Consider the following 17432-nt stretch of genomic DNA (forward strand, 5'->3'; position numbering starts at 1 on the left):
GAAGAGAGGAAGGGAGGGGAGTGCGGCGGGGAGGGGGAAGCCGGAGGCCCAAACTTTGGCAGCGGAGAGCACTTGACAGCGGCGGGAGGGGGAGAGGGAGGGAGTGGAAGAAGGGAGGGGGGGGGGGGGGAAGGGGAGGGGCCTCGCCGAGCCCAGAAAAACGACAACGCGAGAAAAATTAGTATTTTTGCACTTCACAAATTAATGACCATGAGTTCGTTTTTGATAAACTCCAACTACATCGAGCCCAAATTCCCTCCCTGCGAGGAGTACACGCAGCACAGCGGCAGCGCCGGCAGCTCCGCCAGCTACCACCCGCACCACCCGCACCCGCACGCCCCACCACCGCCGCCTCCGCCGCCGCCGCCGCACCTGCACGCCGCGCACCCGGGCCCCGCTCTGACCGAGTACTTCCCTCGGCCCCGCCGGGAACCCGGTTACCAGGCTCCCGCCGCGCCGCCGGGGCCGCCGGGGCCGCCTCCCGAGGCGCTGTACCCGGCTCAGGCACCCTCCTACCCCCAGGCTCCCTACAGCTACAGCAGCGCCGGCAGCGCCGCCCCGGGCCCCGAGCAGCCGCCCCCGGGCTCCTCTCCGCCGCCGCCGCCGCCCGCCAAGGGCCACCCCGGGCCGGCCCAGCCCCTGCTCCCCGGCCATGCCCTGCAGCGCCGCTGCGAAGCGGCCCCAGCAGCCGGGGCCGGCACCGGGCCGGGCTGCGCGTTGCTGCCCGACAAAAGCCTGCCCGGGCTGAAGGGGAAGGAGCCGGTTGTGTACCCCTGGATGAAGAAGATCCACGTGAGCACGGGTGAGTCGCCCGGGGCAGGGGGAGGCCGGGATGCGCCTGCAAGGAGGGAAGGAGGGGGGGGGGGGGAGGGAGGGTGCTGCCGGGGCCGGGATGGGTCGGTGCGTGTGTGGCTTTTTTTTCTCTTCCTCCCTCCGCGTTTCCTTAAAAAAAAAAAAAAAAAAAAAAAGAAAGAAAGAAAGGGAAAAAAAAAAGTGAGAAACCTTTTGTATCCGGGGTCCTTTATCAAAAGATTTACGAGACGCCAAACTGTTAGGGCAGTAATTATAGCCCCCATAAATTTAATTGCCCTTCAGTGGCTCTGGGCCATGTGTCTTTGAAGCTTTTCTTCTAACCCAAATGCCCATCACCATTTTTTATTGCTCCTCGATTGTCCCGGCTGCCGATAGGCTGCGAAACAATTTTTCTTGCCGTTATGTATCTGATTTGAACCCGCTGTCAAGTTATCCTCTAATGACGATGTTCCATCGCTCCCTCCTTTCTCTCCTCTCCGCGTGTCCGTGGGTGCACGTTCAGTCAACCCCAACTACAGCGGCGGTGAGCCCAAGCGGTCCCGCACCGCCTACACCCGACAGCAGGTCCTGGAGCTGGAGAAGGAATTCCACTTCAACCGCTACCTGACCAGGAGGCGACGCATCGAGATCGCTCACACCCTGTGTCTCTCCGAGCGCCAGGTCAAGATCTGGTTCCAGAACCGGCGCATGAAGTGGAAGAAGGACCACAAGCTGCCCAACACCAAGATGCGCTCCTCCAACCAGCCCTCGCTCGGCCAGCAGCAGGCCAAGGCACAGACACAGGGCCACCCCCGCCCGCTCGACGGGGCTGCGCCCAACGCGGCCGCGCTATAAGGGGGTTGTTATGATTATTTTTTAATATATAGATCTCTATTTACCTATCTATTGGGGTTGTGCGGCCGCCCGCGCTGGCGGCTGGCCCCTGGGACCACGCAACTGTGTAAAACAAAGCAGGAGCAGGGAAGGAGGACGAGACGTGCCCAGGGACGGGCACACGTTGAAACCAAAACCCGGACGATTGCCTACATTGTATATAGATAATGGTTCCATGCCCATCATTTTTTTTCTATTTATGGAAACCCTCTCTTGCCCTCGCTGTAAGAGTGCTGGATGCTGTCACGGACGAATCCTCCGTACCAATGACGGACTTTCTGTCTCTCTCTCTATATTTTTTTTTTAATAGAGAACACTTTACAAAAGAAAAGACGGTTCAAACAAAGCCAGGAGCTCGGGGGCCGCCAGCCCGAGGCAGTGACTCGAGTGGCGTGGGCCGAGCGTGGCCGTGAGGGGCACACACGGACCCACGAGGCACAGAGCGGACACGTTCACCTCGGGTTATAAACTTATGGGAAGCGTCCCCTCCCGCCGTGTTGATAACTTAGCTGGGTTTCGGTGTAGCCCCGCAATAGCTGTGATATATGAGGGTTGTTTTTTTTTCCTCCACATTCCCTATTGCATTTATTTAAATAATAATAATAATAATAATGATGATGCTATAAAGGCTGTGGCTGTCTTCATATTTGGCACCGTCTAAATCGTTTGGGTCCATGTACAATTTGTGGATTTTTGGTGTAATGTATCCAGTGCCAGATGCTGGTAATAAAGATTATTCTGTACAAAAGAATTAAACGCTTGAAACACACACGCGTCCACTCCGTGCTCTTTCATACACTTTATGCTCCGCCGCTCTCGGCACCAGGAGTGGAAAACAACGGCTTAACGTGTTGGTGTAACTTGGGATTCGCTCTGTCAATACGGTTATGGTTCCTTAAATGTAACGCAAAGTATCCTCCGTCCCAACTGTCGTCTGCGGGGATAGAGCTACGGGACGGGGAAAGCTCTGTGTGTACCGCACGGGGGGCCGGGTTCTGTGTAGAACACGGGGCAGAACCGGCCCGGTCCATTGTTGGACTCTGGGCTTGTTTGCACCGCGCTACAGAAGGATTGAGCTGCTGCTGGGAGCCAATGAGCTCCCAGTGCGGATTGTGCTGGAGGAGAAGTCCCACATGCTCGCCACGATAACACTGTAAATCTGTAGCCTGCCGTGATTTATTCGTTCGTTTTCTTCCTATTGTGATTCCTCAATTGGCCAGCACTTCTGAAGGGAAATACATGGGCGGTAACCTGAAGTTTCTCTCGCTGTCCTCTTCCTCTCTCTTTCTTTTCCTTTCTTTCTTCCTTTCTTCCTTTTTTCTTTATTTTTTTTCCCTTTCTTCTTTTCTTTCTTCATTTTAAAGACAGTTTCGAACTGCATTGAGACAGCCTCACCAGTGACATGAATCTGGGCACAGCTCAGCTGTTTATCTGACCGAGGTTCTTCAAACGAAGGGGGCAAAATGGGGTGCGAGGAGAGCGGCTCCTCGCTGCCCAAAAGGCTTTATCAGCCCGAGAGATGGTTGCACGGGTCTGGAAAGGAGCTTCAGTGCTGTACCTCTGCCAGACAAGGGCCAGAGGCTGGGTCTTATTTACTTACCGCATTCATCCAAGAGGGATTTGGGATCCCACTGGCAGATGCCAGTGCCCACAGCCCCAAAGTGGCACCCGGTGGGAACCCGCGAGCATCGCTGCCCACCCGAGGAGCATGGAGCGCCTCGGTGAGAAATGTAGCGTTTCACTGGTGGCTTATGCTCAGCGCAGCAGATATGGCGTTGTAAACACACTGAGCAAACACTGCTGTCTCCGAGGCTGGCCAACGAGCAGGCCCCGGGAGCGCTCCCACTCAGAGCTGTGTGCTAAGCCCCACGTCGCAGCCCCCTTCTCCTAAAGGGAGAGGGATACAGCTGGAAGCGGGCAGCAGCTATCTGCGGCCGTGCAGCTCCTCGTTTTGTTTATTGCTCGAATCCCTCCGCGTATCTCGAGCCAAAATTAGCACAAGCGAGCAAAATTCCAGCTGAAACGTATTAACTGGCAGCGCGGGGTTGCTTTGGTGTGCAGCCTGTGCGTATAAACCTGGTTTGTCCCACTGAAAAGAGAAATGAAATCACGCTGCAAATAGCAATTTTAGCGAGAACCATTAATCACCTCCTACAATAAATACTTCTTTGTAATTCAACAGCGGTTCTGAAAGGCATTCTCTTGGAAAAGTCTGTGAAGACGCAAAGGATTTTCCTGGAAAGGGGGAAAAAAAAAGGATAAAAAAAAAAAGAGAAAATGGTCTTGTGTAAAGACACCGCATCTCGGCTGTCTGCTAAAAACATGCACACTCTCTGGGTGGAGATAGAGCGGCGCACTGCGAAATGCCCCACGGCCGATTTTCGTCGTTTAAGGTAATTTTTCCTTTTTTTCTCTTCCCACCACCCCCCTCCCCCGGTCCTTTGGGAGAGCTGCGAGATGCTGCCGGGGCCGGGAGCCCTCCGTTCCAGCTTCCATCCCACCCGGCTTACAATAACTTCGAAAATTACATCGTCCGCCTTAAATTCTCGCATTGTGCTCCCTTTGCTACGGCAACCAGGAGTTCACCGAGAGGACAAATTTTCTATCCCATTAATTGTTTTTTTTAGAGGAGCAGACTGACCCTTCAAACCCTTGACCTTTAAAGACAGTATTCTTTTTAAGCCGGCGCTCGGACCGCAATGTCTCTTTCTCTCCCTCCCTCTCCCTCGCTCTCCCCTGTCTCTCACACACGTATTTATCTGCTCTCGCCACAAAGGAGAGCGCGGCCCAAAACGCCGCAAGTGGAAGTTTGTCAATATCTCAAAGAAAGACGAAATCACCTCGGAGTCAATTTAATGGCCGCAGGGAACGCCACGCCGTTAACCCCGCTCCCCACCTCCCCTCCACCCACCAAGAAAAATGGGAGTTTGCCAAGGTCTCCTTCCCCATTCTCCCGCAATCTCTGCTATACCTGGTGTTTTATTACAGGGGGAACTCGGCTGTGACAAGCGCCTCGTGGTATTTAATAACTAGAGCCATTCCGCATTGGAGGATTACTCAATCCTGTGATTTTTTATTATTTTTTAAATATATATATATATTTTCAGGGTGCTGTCGTCCCACGGACCGTTTTTCAGTGTTAATAACAGGGCAGGGATGGGGGGAGCCCTCACACAGGCAGAGGTTTGACAGAGAGATCCCGGCCCCTCCCGCCCCCCTGCAGCGCCCCGGTCCTACACGGGGACCCTATTCGGGCGGCTGTGTCACTCCGCTGCTCCCACAGTTCCCCTCGCCCCCTCGGGCAAGCGGGGGCCGTAACCTCCCAGGACTGACATTTCCCATGGGGTTCTCCCTAGGCCGTCCCCTCGGGCAAACCCGGCCCACGGAGCTTCGATGTCCGGTGCTCCCCGAGTGGGCAGGGGGAGCTCCGCGACCGCACCCCCACCCCACCCCCCGCCTCTCCCTGGAGCCCTCCTGGCCCCGCCCGGGGCCGTACGAAGGGAGATTGACCCTCGTTGGAAAGTAGCCCGGGGGCTTCGGGGGGGGGGGGGGGGGGAGGGGGGAACGCCCCTGTACTCCCATCGCCGGCAACATTCAGCCCCCCCAGTCCCCCGCACTACTGCACGCTGCCTCACGCACTCTGGGATCGGCTCACTGCTGTGTGTGCGTGTGTTTGGGGTGGGGGGTGCTGCGGGGCTGCCCCATCCCTCCACGGAGCGGGACGAGCCCATATTATTCATGTCCCAGCGCTCTCCCTAGAAACTGAGGAGCTGTCAAAGGCAGCAGAGATAGGGGACAGAGTACAGGATCCCTGCGCTCGCAGATAAAGGTGTTGCGTCTGTTCTGGGGGAGATATTGAAATTTTAATCTTTAGGGTCACGTGACTCATTAAATAATTAATGCAGATAGTCAGGAATGGATCTGTGGCCGTCAGTCCTCACTAGGAGTGATTCTCTCACAAGTGAAACTCAACTCCTTATTACTGGAGTTTGTTTTTCTTTCTTTTTTTTTTTTCCTTTTTTTTTTTTTTCTTTTTTTTTTTTCCCCTTTCTTTTTCCCTTAAAAAAAATCCCCACCTGATTTATCTTGAAAGATTCTAAACTCCTTAAGCAAGCAGTAGGGTCTGTGTTGGTAAGTAGGGAGTGCGTCTTTCTAGCTTGATGACTTTTAATTGTTTGTGCTTGCTTTTGTCTGCTGAGCCTTTGCTTAACAAGTTTAATATTTAGAAATGTTGGATCTTTGTTTTCGCTGCCTTGTGGTCACATTACGGCGTTTGGTGATTAAGCGTTACCGAGGCGAACACATTTGATAATGTTCTAATTCACACTGCGGAGGGCTGGGTGCCACCGTGCAGGAGGACCTGCTTTGTTCCATTTTCCCGGCGCTAATAAATCACCGGCTCCTAATGCGGGGCCAAAAAAGCGATGGAGAGGCGGCGAGCATTGTAAAGGAAAAGTCACGGGCGAATTTCTCTATGACTCATTAGTCTGAACGATTTATGTACGAACTTAAAGTGGCGCAATGAATATTAGAGTTTGGGATAACAACAAATTGGGGGAAAAAAAAATGCCGTAGCGTTTGTAAAGTGCTTTATTGCTACTTAGCAACTCTTTCAAGAGGAAGCGTAGTTTAAAGGGCCGTGGCAGCGTAATATATGGCGGCGTGACTTAATAGCTCCAAAATAAATAACAGAAAGTCGCTGGCACAGTTTGCAGATACACACTCCATATTTAACACGAGTGGGGCAGCCCGGTCCCGGAGCTCTTGATCGATGCCGATGGCCGCTCGTAAAGCGGCTGACGATGAGGGGTCGGGGCGGGGAGATGCGGGCTGAGCCCGCGGTGCGGGGTGCCCTCTGAGAGGGGCGGATGGAGCGCCGGGGGCAGCCCCGCTCGGACGGCGGCGGAACTCGCCTTCGGTGTTTGCCAGGAGATTGTAGCAGTCAGCGCTGTGAAATTTATGAGACGGCAATAAACAGCTTAGGAGGCTATTATTGCATGATTTTATGTAGGCTGGAGTTCAACACCAAATTTAAAATTATTAGAGTAATTATGGGACTACTAAATTACCAAAGCGAAGTATCTGCTGGAAAAGTTCTCCCAAGACAGACTTAATATTTCCAGGGCTCAGAAGACATTCTTCTACGAGAACTGTGTTATTTAATTATTAGCATTTACATTTACTGACAATTTTCAGACGCGTTAGACGGCTTTTATTAGCGAGAATGAATAGAGGGGGCACGTTATTACATCTGACAAATTCATACGTAAACGTGATTCAGTAAGTGGCACCCGAATAATCTGACTATTGTCTCTTTGGATTGTGCAATGCTGTTTATTTTAGGGGGAGAGAGGCCGTCCAGTTTTCTCCCTGTCTGTTGGCTTTCAGTGCTGGTGTTCTCGTGTTGTTCTTTTTTTTTTTTCCCTTTTAAGCCTTTCGGGCCCGATGCTGCTACGGCGAAGTCAATTATCGGCCTCTTCCTGCGCTACTGGGGCCGGGATCGGGCCCCGCTCCCTGTTTGAATGAGAGCCCAACCACAATACTCTCCGCATTGAAACTGGAACTCGTTCCGCGTTTTATTCAACAGAGATGAACACCACTGGTTGTGTTTAATGTCTGTTCTTGATTAAATGATCCTAAACAAAGGTTTCCCAGAGGAAAATAAAGCAGACATTCATGTAACAAGAGTTTGGAATGACAATATTTCCAAACACTTGGAGACAGAAGGCATAGCTGTCTACGGGAGGGGGGGTGGGGGGGTAAGAAGAGCCCCACGCTTTTATTTCTCAGCTAGCAGCGCTCCGAGCCCCGCCGGAGAGTTGCGGCCGTGCGGGGCCGTCCCGGCACAGCCCACCCCGCCCGCGGGCGGCCGAGAGCCGGCCCCGCTCCCCCCGTTGAGGCGTTGTTTATCGCTTGTTTGCAGAGCGCCCGGCACCCCGAAAAGCCCCGCTCGGGGCGGCGGCAGCGCTCCGGCCCCGGCCTCGGCGGCGGGACGAGGTAAGAGCCGGAGCTGGCCCTTTGCCAGCCTCGTACCTGAGAGGGGCGGTGAGAAATATTTAACCGAGCAGGGGGGTTCGGTGGTTCGCCTCTATTCATCTTCCGCCTCTGCGAATGCGCGTGTCCGTGCAGACAAAGCGGCGTGCGGGACCCGAGTGCCTGAGCCCTTATAAAGGCTCTGGGAACAGGAAGGATGCGAAGTCGTCTGAGGAGCCAAAGAGCTTGAGGATTTCTTTGTCCGTTCTGAGCTCCTTTCAAAATCGAAGGCGTAAGGGGGAGAGGGAGATAGCGGGAGCACGGCGGGGCTGAGCTCTTATCGCTGCCGGTCTGTCGGCGGCTTCTCGAGGGGCCGGGCGGCCGTCCTGCAGCGTGCCCTACCACGGGACACGGCGAGCCCACTGTGCGTGGGTGCTCACACCGCCAATAAGCTCAGGTAGCTGTCCGGCCCGGCCCGCCTCGTCCCGGCCGTGGGCTGGTGCTGTTGGTGCCCGAGCCCTGGTGCTTTGGCAGGGTCCGGCGATGCTTTCCATAGCTATCGTGTTCCCCTGCCAGCCGCGGAGGAGGGAGGATTACAGAGAATTAGCGTAGATTCCTGCTAGATTTACCTGCTTATTTTTGGACGCTGATGTACAATTAGTGTATTTTACAACCTTTTAAAAGTGGTCATAAATTACAGGACTACAAGGGCTCTTTGTGTTGGTTTAATGAGCTGCTTAAATCTTAACTACAAAAAGGCTCTGCGAACCTCTACTCACGGAAATGAAAAGCGAAAACACGGTCGGGGGAGAGTTCCTCTTGTGGCACGCACCCGCAGCATTTCGTGAGGAGATATTTGGGATTCCTAAAGTGCCCCGGCTCTCAGCCTCAGCTGCCTCTCGGAGCAGCTTCTACCAAGGCACAGGCTCTAGCTCTGCTCTTTTTATCTGCTTCGAAGTGATCAAAGGGCGACTTTATCTCTATCAGCCTCGCAGATGTAGGTAAACAGCTTCGCATCCCAGCAGATCCCAACTCTTTCGAGGAAGCGAGGAAATAAATACTCGTGTAGTGTGGCGATTCCCATGTCCTCTCCGCATGGGAGTGACAACCTGACCTCTTAACGACTGCCATAAACGTAAACATGAAAGACGGCAGAAATTCGAAATCTATTTGTACCGAAGGTAACTTTAAATCACATTAACGCCAGGAGCGTTTATTAGTGCCAGAGCTGGCAAAAAGGGTTTCTCGTAATGAGTGAGTGCACGTTACGAACTCAGATCTGTTTGTTGTTACCGTAGTTGGAATTTCAGCCCAGCTCGGAGCCATGTGTATAAAGCACAGAAAAATCAGTAGCAGACTCACTGAGAATCGCCACGTTTTCTGTCTTTTTTTTCCTTTTTTTTTCCCCCTCTCCCAGAAACAATGTTTCAGGTCTCCAAATCATCGAGGTCATAAAACACTGTGTTGAATGTCCAGGAAGAGGAACAAAGTAATATATGGGATGGAGGAGGAAATCTAGCGTCTGCTTCTTACACGGTCCTTTGAATTGGTGTTTGTAAACCCGCGTTGGTAGTAGTGGAGAGAAGAAAACCTTCTCCAAATTCTGCCGGGGGAATCATTTTCAGCTGCGACCCAGGACAGTGTGCAGCAGGGAGGACTCTCCCTCAGCCCTCCCGAAGCACATTGAGTCAGGTATTCAGCCGTCAAGGAGTTACTATTCTCAAGAATTAATTAGTTTCCCCACTGCAGACACGAAGTTAATTGTTAAACAGTAGTTTTAGCATTAACTTGACCATTAATACTAATAAAGATGTTCATAGAAACAGGGTTTTGAAGCCAGTGGCCGTAGCTAGCGTTAAGGCATTTAAGCTGACTTATGATTGTGATTTATTGCTTTTGTAGTTTCTATTTGCTCAGGACTGCAACTTCTAAAGCCATCTTTCTGCTTTTGACGCAAAGCAGTCGATAACTTTTTACAACGGCCCCTAGAAAGACTTGCTCTGCTTTTTTCAACATCTGCTCCATTCCCCATTAATTTCGGCCTCATTGTTGCAGGGGAACTTCTCTCTGTGTTTCTTTGATGGGACCTAAACGCTCTGTATTCAAAAGAGACATTAATCCGTTCTGTCCAGTGTATCTCAGCCTTGGTTTAGGTTTAGGACGAGAGCTATGGAGTGCCCTATGGAGTTACACGTTGAGCTGCTAGCTGCAGTCTGGTAGTGTGCGGATAGTGCTCTCCTCTCTCTTTCAGAGGTGTATCATTTTTATTCCAGTTCCTAGTGAGGGATAATGTATGTGTGCCCTGTCACGAGCTTAGCAACTTCCCTATGAAAAATTGCAAATTCTTCCTCTGCCGTAATGTCACGCTGACTTTGCTGCACTGTCCACTAATATTCACTGTTACTGATGGCTTTAAATTCCAGTGGCCCACTTTTAAAGCCCAAGTGAGAGTAGGAAGGCATCCCCCTAGCAGTAAAAATCGCCTTCCGAAAGAAATCCCCTTCCCTTCTGCTCAGTGGAGTGCAGGTGAAACGCTAAGGGGGAATATGCAGTTGGCTGAAAGTTTTCTTCGAGCTCATGGGGGTGGTGGAAAGATTTAAGTAAAGATATACACATCACAGAGTATAATGCTGGAGTCCCAGGACTCGGTCAGGAACACGTTAAAAGCGCGATCCGTCCGATACTCTGTGACTCCTTCCAGAAAAGTTGGGTGAGATTAGGGCTTCTTTTGTTTGTTTAGCTTATTGTGTCAATAGCAGAAGTTAAACAGCCTTGCAGGGAAGATGTGATGTGTTCACACACAGGCGAGGCCGGCTCGCTGGGCAGGTTCGGGGGCCGAATAGGGCTTCTTCTTCTTTTTCTTTCTGTCTTTTTATTATTTATTTATTTTTCTCTTATTTTTTATTTATTTTTTATTCTTTTCCCCCTCAGGCAGAGAGCTCCCCCTCCCCATTTCTTTTTTTTTTTTTTTTTCATCATTAGAAACCTATAATTTTGTGCATCACTCAAAGGAGCTGCATAGGAAATGCGTAAGCACAGGTTTAACAGTGAGGTCCCAAAAGGTTTTGCAAAATTCGGAGGCAAGCCAGTGAAGGAAGGTGTGTGCTCCATAGTGTGGTACATGGACAAAAATCAACTAGCCACTTAGAAGAGACCCTTTTTTGCCTTTGTCAGGTAATTATAGGTCTTTTTAGTTTCTGCAGGAGCCCCGATGTAGCGTGTGGGAGGCAGCAAGCCCTGCACAATGGAGGGCAGAGGCGGCTGGGATCGGGGGGGGTGGGGGGGAGGCCGGGAATCGTCCCGTGTAAGAAGGGAGCTGAAAAGAATGGCGTTAAGGTTTGGGCTTTCTTTGGGGCTTGCAGAGAACGTGCGACGTGGGGCAGCGCGGTGGCCCGGGGAGCAAATGCCGGTTAATTAGGCTAAGTATCAGAGTGTGGTGCGATCCCACGGCGCGAGAAGGATTCCTCCGACTTTCCGATGGGCTTTGTATGAAGAAATGCTGGTGTTGGATGAAAGAGGCTCGAACCAGCCCCCCCCATCCCTTCCCCCCCCCCCCTCCAAGGCAGCTCCAGCTCTTGATTGAATTTTTTTTCTTTTTATTTATTTATTTGTTTGTTTGTTGTTGTTCCATCCCTTTAAACTCTCCTCTAACGTAGCAGGCTAAGGCTCGAAAAAGCCACGTCTCGCTCTCAAGAAACCCCGCTCCTTCAGTGATTCCCTATTTCAAATAAAAGGATTTAAGTTGACGTATGACCACGTGAGCACATAATACAGCGCATTATTGTGGCATTTGGAGTGGAGACCCGGTCTGGCTCCGTCTGCGATTACGCTTTTCCAGTTTCTGTTCAGAGCAAGCACTGCTTTCTATTATTTCTTTTTTTTTTTTTCTCCTGCCCCCATCACCGTCCCCTCAAGAGCTGCCCATTCCGCTGACAGCTTTCGTTCCTTATGGAAAGCTTATTGTCGAGCCGAGAGGACGAAATGCTTCGTTAGAAAGGATGGATTTTATTTTAAGGTATTTCCGTTGATTGTTCATTTATGTGGTGAGTTATTGCTGTTCGAGGCAAAGGTCAGTAGAAAAGGCTGAAGTGAGTGCGTGTGTGTGCGTGCGTGTGTGTGCACCGGGGCCGGGCTGCTTCCCCCTTTGTTTCAATTTGCTGCGGTAAATATTCCGCTCTCCCCTCGCAGAGAGAGGAGCTGCTTTATTTATTTTTTTCCATAGAGATCCCACACTGCTGCTGATGGCCAGCTGCCTCCGCTCCGGCCCCTCGATTGCCATCTTATCGTTATTTATGGCCGGCGGGAGACGGGAAGGCTCCTTTTAGCTTTTTGGGGCATGTGGATGAGGATAATTCTTTTTATTATTATTATTTTTAATTCAAATACATTTGGTTTTGTTCGGTTGCTGCGTTTGTTTACTTATGTATTTGCGAGGATCGGGGCTGGAGGGGGGGTGGGGGGTGGGGGATGCACACGGGCTGGGGTCGCTCTCGGGTGTGCGACGGAGGTTGTTTTATGCGCGTTTGTTCGGCCGATGCCGAGCTGGAAATTGACGAATACGCGATTGTGCTGCCATTTTATTTATGATGCTTCGGTGGTGCTTTTCTTGCCGTGCGCGGAGGGCTGCCCGGGAGCTCAGCTCTGTGCAGCGGGTTCCCCATCCCGAATGAACCGGGGCTCCTCTTTGGTCCTCCTCGGTGAGGAGAAGCTGAGCCGAGAGGCAGCAGCGTCTTCCAGCAATAAGAAGCCTCAGAAGTACGGTGGGGTTTTATTCAATTTGATTTTGTTTGGGTTTTGGTTTTGTTTTCTTCTGGAAAGCAAGAATAACGGGGGTAAGAGAGGAAATCAGCTTCTAGGTGAACGTATCGCTGGTCATAAATTCATATCCATGCACTCTTTTCTATAAATACGTACATATCGTATGTATAAATATATGTATATACGTTTAAGTGTGTCTATGTAACCACACTGTAAGGAATGAACTTAAAGAGGAGGGCAAAATGTTAGATAAAGTGACACTGCCCCGGCGGGTCTCCGCTTTGGGAAAGGTCACAGCTCCGAGGCTCTGTCCTCCAATTTGGTCAGAGCCTATTTCTGCGGTACCAATTTGTCCCCAGTTCCTGGTGCTTCCGTGACACGTTTTCTAGGGGTCAGAAAGAGGGAAGGAGACAGAAAAGCGAAGGACGAGATAGAAAACGAGTTGAAAACAAACAGCAAAAAGAAGGGTGTTTCCACGTGAACCTATTCGCGGCCGTTCTGTGGAGACCTCGGGGGCAGAGATGTTAGCGCTGCTTTCTCGCCTTCTCGCTTTTTAAGTGGCTCTCAGAACACAACTGACCCAAACAACTGCTGATTCCCTCTCGTCGTGCTGAACCAAACCCTGCGTCTCTTTCACTCGGGGCAGGAGAGCTGCTCCGCTCAGCAGCGTGTCTAAAAGCCAAGGTTAGTTTTGCCATGCTTTGAAATGGGCCAAAACGCGCCTCGAAAATAAAGCGTAAGCTTTAATTGCAGCTCCATTACTTGGCAGCGTTTCCTCTGATTTATGACCCAGCTCGGATGCATGTTGACCCAGTTAAAACACTCATAAATAACACGGTCCTGCTCCGGAGCATAAGAAAGGAGAGTTCTGTACAGAGGGCTATCTCGGCGGCTTGGGTAAATAGCCTCGCTCTGCTGAGCAAAGAACGAACTGTTCGTGGAAATTCTCTGGTGTTAGAGGCTATAAAGAACGACTGGGATTTAGCACGGCTGCTCGAACTGCTTTCCTGCCTAGACCCTCTGATATCCCCTCCTAAAAGCCCTACCGACCTGCAGAATTCGTCCCGCAGCTCCCCGCCTTGCTGTTTAGACCCATAGAGATTCCCCAGAATCAACCTTGAATGATATTCGAAGCATCCCGGGATAAAGAGATTTCCAGGCACCGTTTTATTGGGAAACTAAGACAGTACAGGATCCCGAAAACTGAACTTTTAGGGGAAGAAAAAGAGAGTCCTCCCTCAGTCAGGAGTCAGCCCCAAAGATCCCTCTCAGAGCCCTATCGCTCTCTGCGGAATGTGGCAGAAAGAAAATATTCGGCCCCTGAGAGGGAAAGGCAGATAAAAGCAGCGGGGGCTGTGCGGTGGGACACTTATCCCTCCATCATAAGGCACATTATGAAAAAAAAAGAGATCATCTTCTCGTGTTTAAAATGACCTCTTTGGGGAGAGAGGGGGCGTGGGGAAACGGGCTAAGAGGCAAAACGCTCTTCGCAGGCGGAAAAGACGAATGGAGGAAATACCTCGCTATCCCCATGAACTACTTCGGTTCTCACCATTAAAGTCCCTCGCAAATCTCTCCAGTTTTACAAAGCAACCCCCACCCACCCACCCCCCCGTCTCCGTCCCCACTTTCAGATACAGACATGGTGTCAGAATATCCGGCTCCGAAGTTATAAAGCCCTCAGAGGGAAGGACGGCACCCGCTCTCGGCAACGCTCCCTGCCCGGCCCGGCCCGGTCCCGGCGTCCGTAGGTTTCTTAATCCTCGGTGCTCCCTCCGCCACATTCTCCTTTTTATTCCGAGGGGCTCCGTCGGGGCTCGGAGGTGCCTCTCGCTATTCTGTCGGGCACCGGGGCGAGCGACGGCTCAGCAGTTTCAGAAGAAAGTGTGCGGTTGATTATTGACTAAAAAGACTTTTCTTCCGATGCCACATTCACGGGGTTGTTTGAAGCAAAATGCATACGCGGGATTTTTGCTTCTCCTCTCCTCCTACGCTGCCCGCTTCCCCTTTCATGTGGTGCCTTCTCACTTGTGCCATAAGGAGCAAGTGTTTTCTGTTTTAGTGCTCTGTTTACAGCTTTGGTGCATGAAGTCATAAATCTTGCATAGCCATAAATGACAAAAACCATTGGTATGCGTAAGAGGCCACCCCAGCCTTATAGTGCTTTTTATTTCCCTCTTCCCCCTCGCTTTGTTTGTGCTTTAGGACGACGCCGGGCTCCCTCGTGCTTTTAACGGACTGGTTATATTTTTAATACCTTAATTAACGAAGTAACGCCAAATTTACACCTCGGCGCTACGCGGAGCACCCGCTCTGTCTCGGAGCCCACAGCCCGAGGGGCAGGGTCTGCAACTTGCTTTCAATCCTCGCGTGAGCACCCGCTTTGCACTGGTTCTGCTGTGTTGCTCTTGCACAAAAAAGTGGGGGTACCCCCCCACGCAAAGCGGGGAAAAAAAGAAGAGAGAGCTTTCCCCGAGGAGCTGGAGGCGGGGAGGGGCTTTGCGGGGTCCACGTCCACGCGGAACTGCAGCCCACACGTCCCCACGGTGCTTAGGGTACCCGGCCCGGCTGTGCGGCACATGGGGGGGAGGGGGGGGAAATGGTGGGAGAAGAGCCTCTGTGCCCGTCCCGAGCGCTGGGGATATTTGGGGGGCGGGGGGGTTCTGTGTGTACATCTGTGTGTGTGTGCGCTCACGCATGCATGAGTTAATAATTAGTAACTCTAATGATTTCCAGCGTGGCTCTGCGAGCATTGCCCAGAGCGGGGATCCTGGTGGGCTTTGGTTGGCTCTCCGGACCCGGACCCGGCGCTCTGGGCCGCTCCCCCCATCCCCGGCGCTCAGCCGGGCTGTGCGGGGCTCCGGGCGGCGGGGAGCGGCGGAGGGGCTATTGCAAGGCCGCCCCCAAACCCGCTCGTGAGAGGGACAAAACAAACAACCCCGCCGCAGAACCCCGGAGGCCGGTGAGAGCGACCCTTTGTGAGAGCCGTTTGTCTTCATTAGCATAATTTTCCTGGACTTTGGTGACGCCCGGGTGCTGGGTGGGGGGGGCCGCACTCCTTCCCTGCCACACTCCTTTCCCTCCTTCCCCCAGGCTTCCCAAGGCGGCAGCCTTTCTTTCTTCCTGCCTTATAATTTTATTTTTTTCCTTCCCCCCCAACCCCCACTCCCCCCCTTTCTCCCTTCCTTCCCCTCCTTCCCATTCCCTTCAGGCGTGGGGAGCGGCCCTGGGAAACGTCCCCATCCTCCGCTCTCTGAGCAGGGGGACAGGGACAGGGGTAGGGTGGGCAGCGGCGAAGCGGGAGGGAGCCGGGGAGGCGGGGGTCGGGAGCAGCCGTCCCCATCCCGCACGGGGCCGGGCTCTCCCCTCCCGGCCGGCACAGAGGAGCTGAGCCGGTGCCCATCCCTCAGCCTCAGGGACTCGGCCGGGCCAGATCAATCTCTGCTTGCCGGTCTGTGTCGCTGAGGCTCCTAAAAAAAAAAAAAAAAAAAAAAAAAAAGCAAAAAAAAAAAAGGCAAAAAAAAAAAAAAAAGCATGCTGGCTTCCGCCTCAGTCGTCAGAAGTTAAGGTAAGCAGGCCACAAATACGCTGCTATCAGTCGTGAATGGCGGAGTTTATGTCCCAGTGATTTATGACCGTAGACTTAAATGTCGGTTCAAGAAGAGTTCACAAGCTGGGGCTTCCTTCCAGGCAGTGACTGATACCCTTACACTTCGTGTTCAGGCAGCTCTCTCTCCTCTCCCCCCACCCCCTCACCTCTTCTCAACTTTGTCTTTATCTTTCAGGAAATCTTTCTTGGGGAGCTGCTGTTTTTTTGCGTCCCGGAGTCAGAGTTTGGGGCTCGGCCGGCAGCGGCAGGGGAAAGATGCGGTGTATTTAGGGACGGGGAAGGGGGAGGTAGGGGAGAGCGGAGCCGAGGAGCGGGGAGGCGAGGGGGACATGCCTGGGGGAGGCAGCTTTCATCTGCTGTCTCCGGGCTGTCTGGCGGGGGGAAGAGGCCGGTAAAGGGCTGAGAGGTGTACTGCGCAAATGGGGATGGATGGACCCGCTAAAACGAGCGCTGGGCAAATCTGGGGGCCCAGTTCTTTTCGGCCTTTTGTCTTCGGTGGGGACGAGGAGCGCTTTTCTCATCTCAGTCACCAGTTTGGGTGGCAAACCTTTCGCCTTCCGCCCTCCCCCCCCGGCCTGCTCCCGTTTGGGTGCTGCTATTATCCGCTCCTTGTCGCAATAAATCCCGCTAGCGCTGTTTTCGCGAGTAATGGCCGTGCGCTGCTCAGGTTACCCTAACTTTTAGGAAGTGATTAACTCCCGCAGCCAAAGGCGGGGGCCGATTTTCCTTTGCTGGCTGGCGGCCGAATTTTCATTAATATTTTCCCTTCGAGGCGCAGCCGCCCATTGTCGGCGCGGCGGGCGCAAAGCTTTGCGCGGAACATTGCGCGGCCGCCGCTCTGCCCGCCGGCGGCACCCGGCAAACCTGGGGGCTCCAGGGGAAGGCGAAATGTTTGGTGTGGGCATCATGAAAGGCCGGTTGTTCCCTTCCTGTCGTTGCGGTGCCTATGTTCCCTCTTTCTGAAGGAAATGAATTGAGAAAAATCACACCAGGCCCAGCTATCGTTAAGAAAGAGAGGCGAGGAGCTGGTGATGGTGTCCGCGTCTCAGATCTTGATTGTCTTATTAGCTTAATAACAGCCGGAGAGGTTGATTAGTGCAATAATGGAGCTACCGCCTTGCTGTAGGTGCGTTACTTTCATTTGGTTGGGATGTAACAAAGGAAAGGCTGTTTTCTAAGAACTTGTATAACTTGAAAGGCGCAGAATGAGATCGTTTGGTGCATGTGTTACCTAAGACATTTCGCCCCTAAGCATTTGTCGTCGTTAGATGTTTTGGGGGAAAATAGCCAGCTGCTTAAGAGCGGGGGAAGTGGCAAAGAGATCAGAGCTGTTCTGACCCGAAAGATTGAAGCTGTTGGTCAGGAAGGGGAGAGGGGACGGCGAGCAGCAAGCTGTGATTTCTGA

General features: G+C 52.5%; 2 protein-coding genes and 1 long non-coding RNA gene across 12 annotated transcripts in view; 2 read left to right on the forward strand and 1 right to left on the reverse strand.

The window, feature by feature from the left end:
* HOXA3 (homeobox A3) overlaps positions 1–17432 on the forward strand; it is a 43773-nt gene that overhangs the window by 21212 nt on the left and 5129 nt on the right. The window contains exon 3 of one of the 10 annotated variants that reach the window (XM_015853750.3): positions 3869–4079. The exons of 2 other annotated variants lie outside the window; for them this stretch is intronic. The gene's annotated coding sequence lies outside the window, so the exon portion shown is untranslated. Of the gene's footprint in view, positions 1–3868; positions 4080–5609; positions 5818–7564; positions 7684–9076; positions 9352–10675; positions 10834–11112; positions 11675–15154; positions 15396–15684; positions 15986–17432 lie in introns of those variants that run through there. 7 more of the 10 variants (XM_085538447.1, XM_085538443.1, XM_085538449.1 and 4 more) reach the window with 7 other exon arrangements.
* On the forward strand, positions 123–2455 carry HOXA4 (homeobox A4). Its single transcript, XM_015853672.2, has 2 exons — positions 123–802; positions 1316–2455. The coding sequence occupies exons 1-2, from the start codon at positions 205–207 to the stop codon at positions 1645–1647; spliced, it is 930 nt and encodes a 309-aa protein (XP_015709158.2). The 5' UTR covers positions 123–204; the 3' UTR covers positions 1648–2455.
* On the reverse strand, positions 11645–14491 carry LOC116653041 (uncharacterized). Its single transcript, XR_004306441.2, has 2 exons — positions 14060–14491; positions 11645–12469 (listed from the first exon to the last, which is right to left on the reverse strand). It is a non-coding gene; the product is annotated as an uncharacterized LOC116653041 (long non-coding RNA).

The sequence above is a fragment of the Coturnix japonica genome, chromosome 2, assembly GCF_054131305.1.
Source record: "Coturnix japonica strain WE chromosome 2, WE-NBRP24, whole genome shotgun sequence".
Taxonomy (NCBI): domain Eukaryota; kingdom Metazoa; phylum Chordata; class Aves; order Galliformes; family Phasianidae; genus Coturnix; species Coturnix japonica.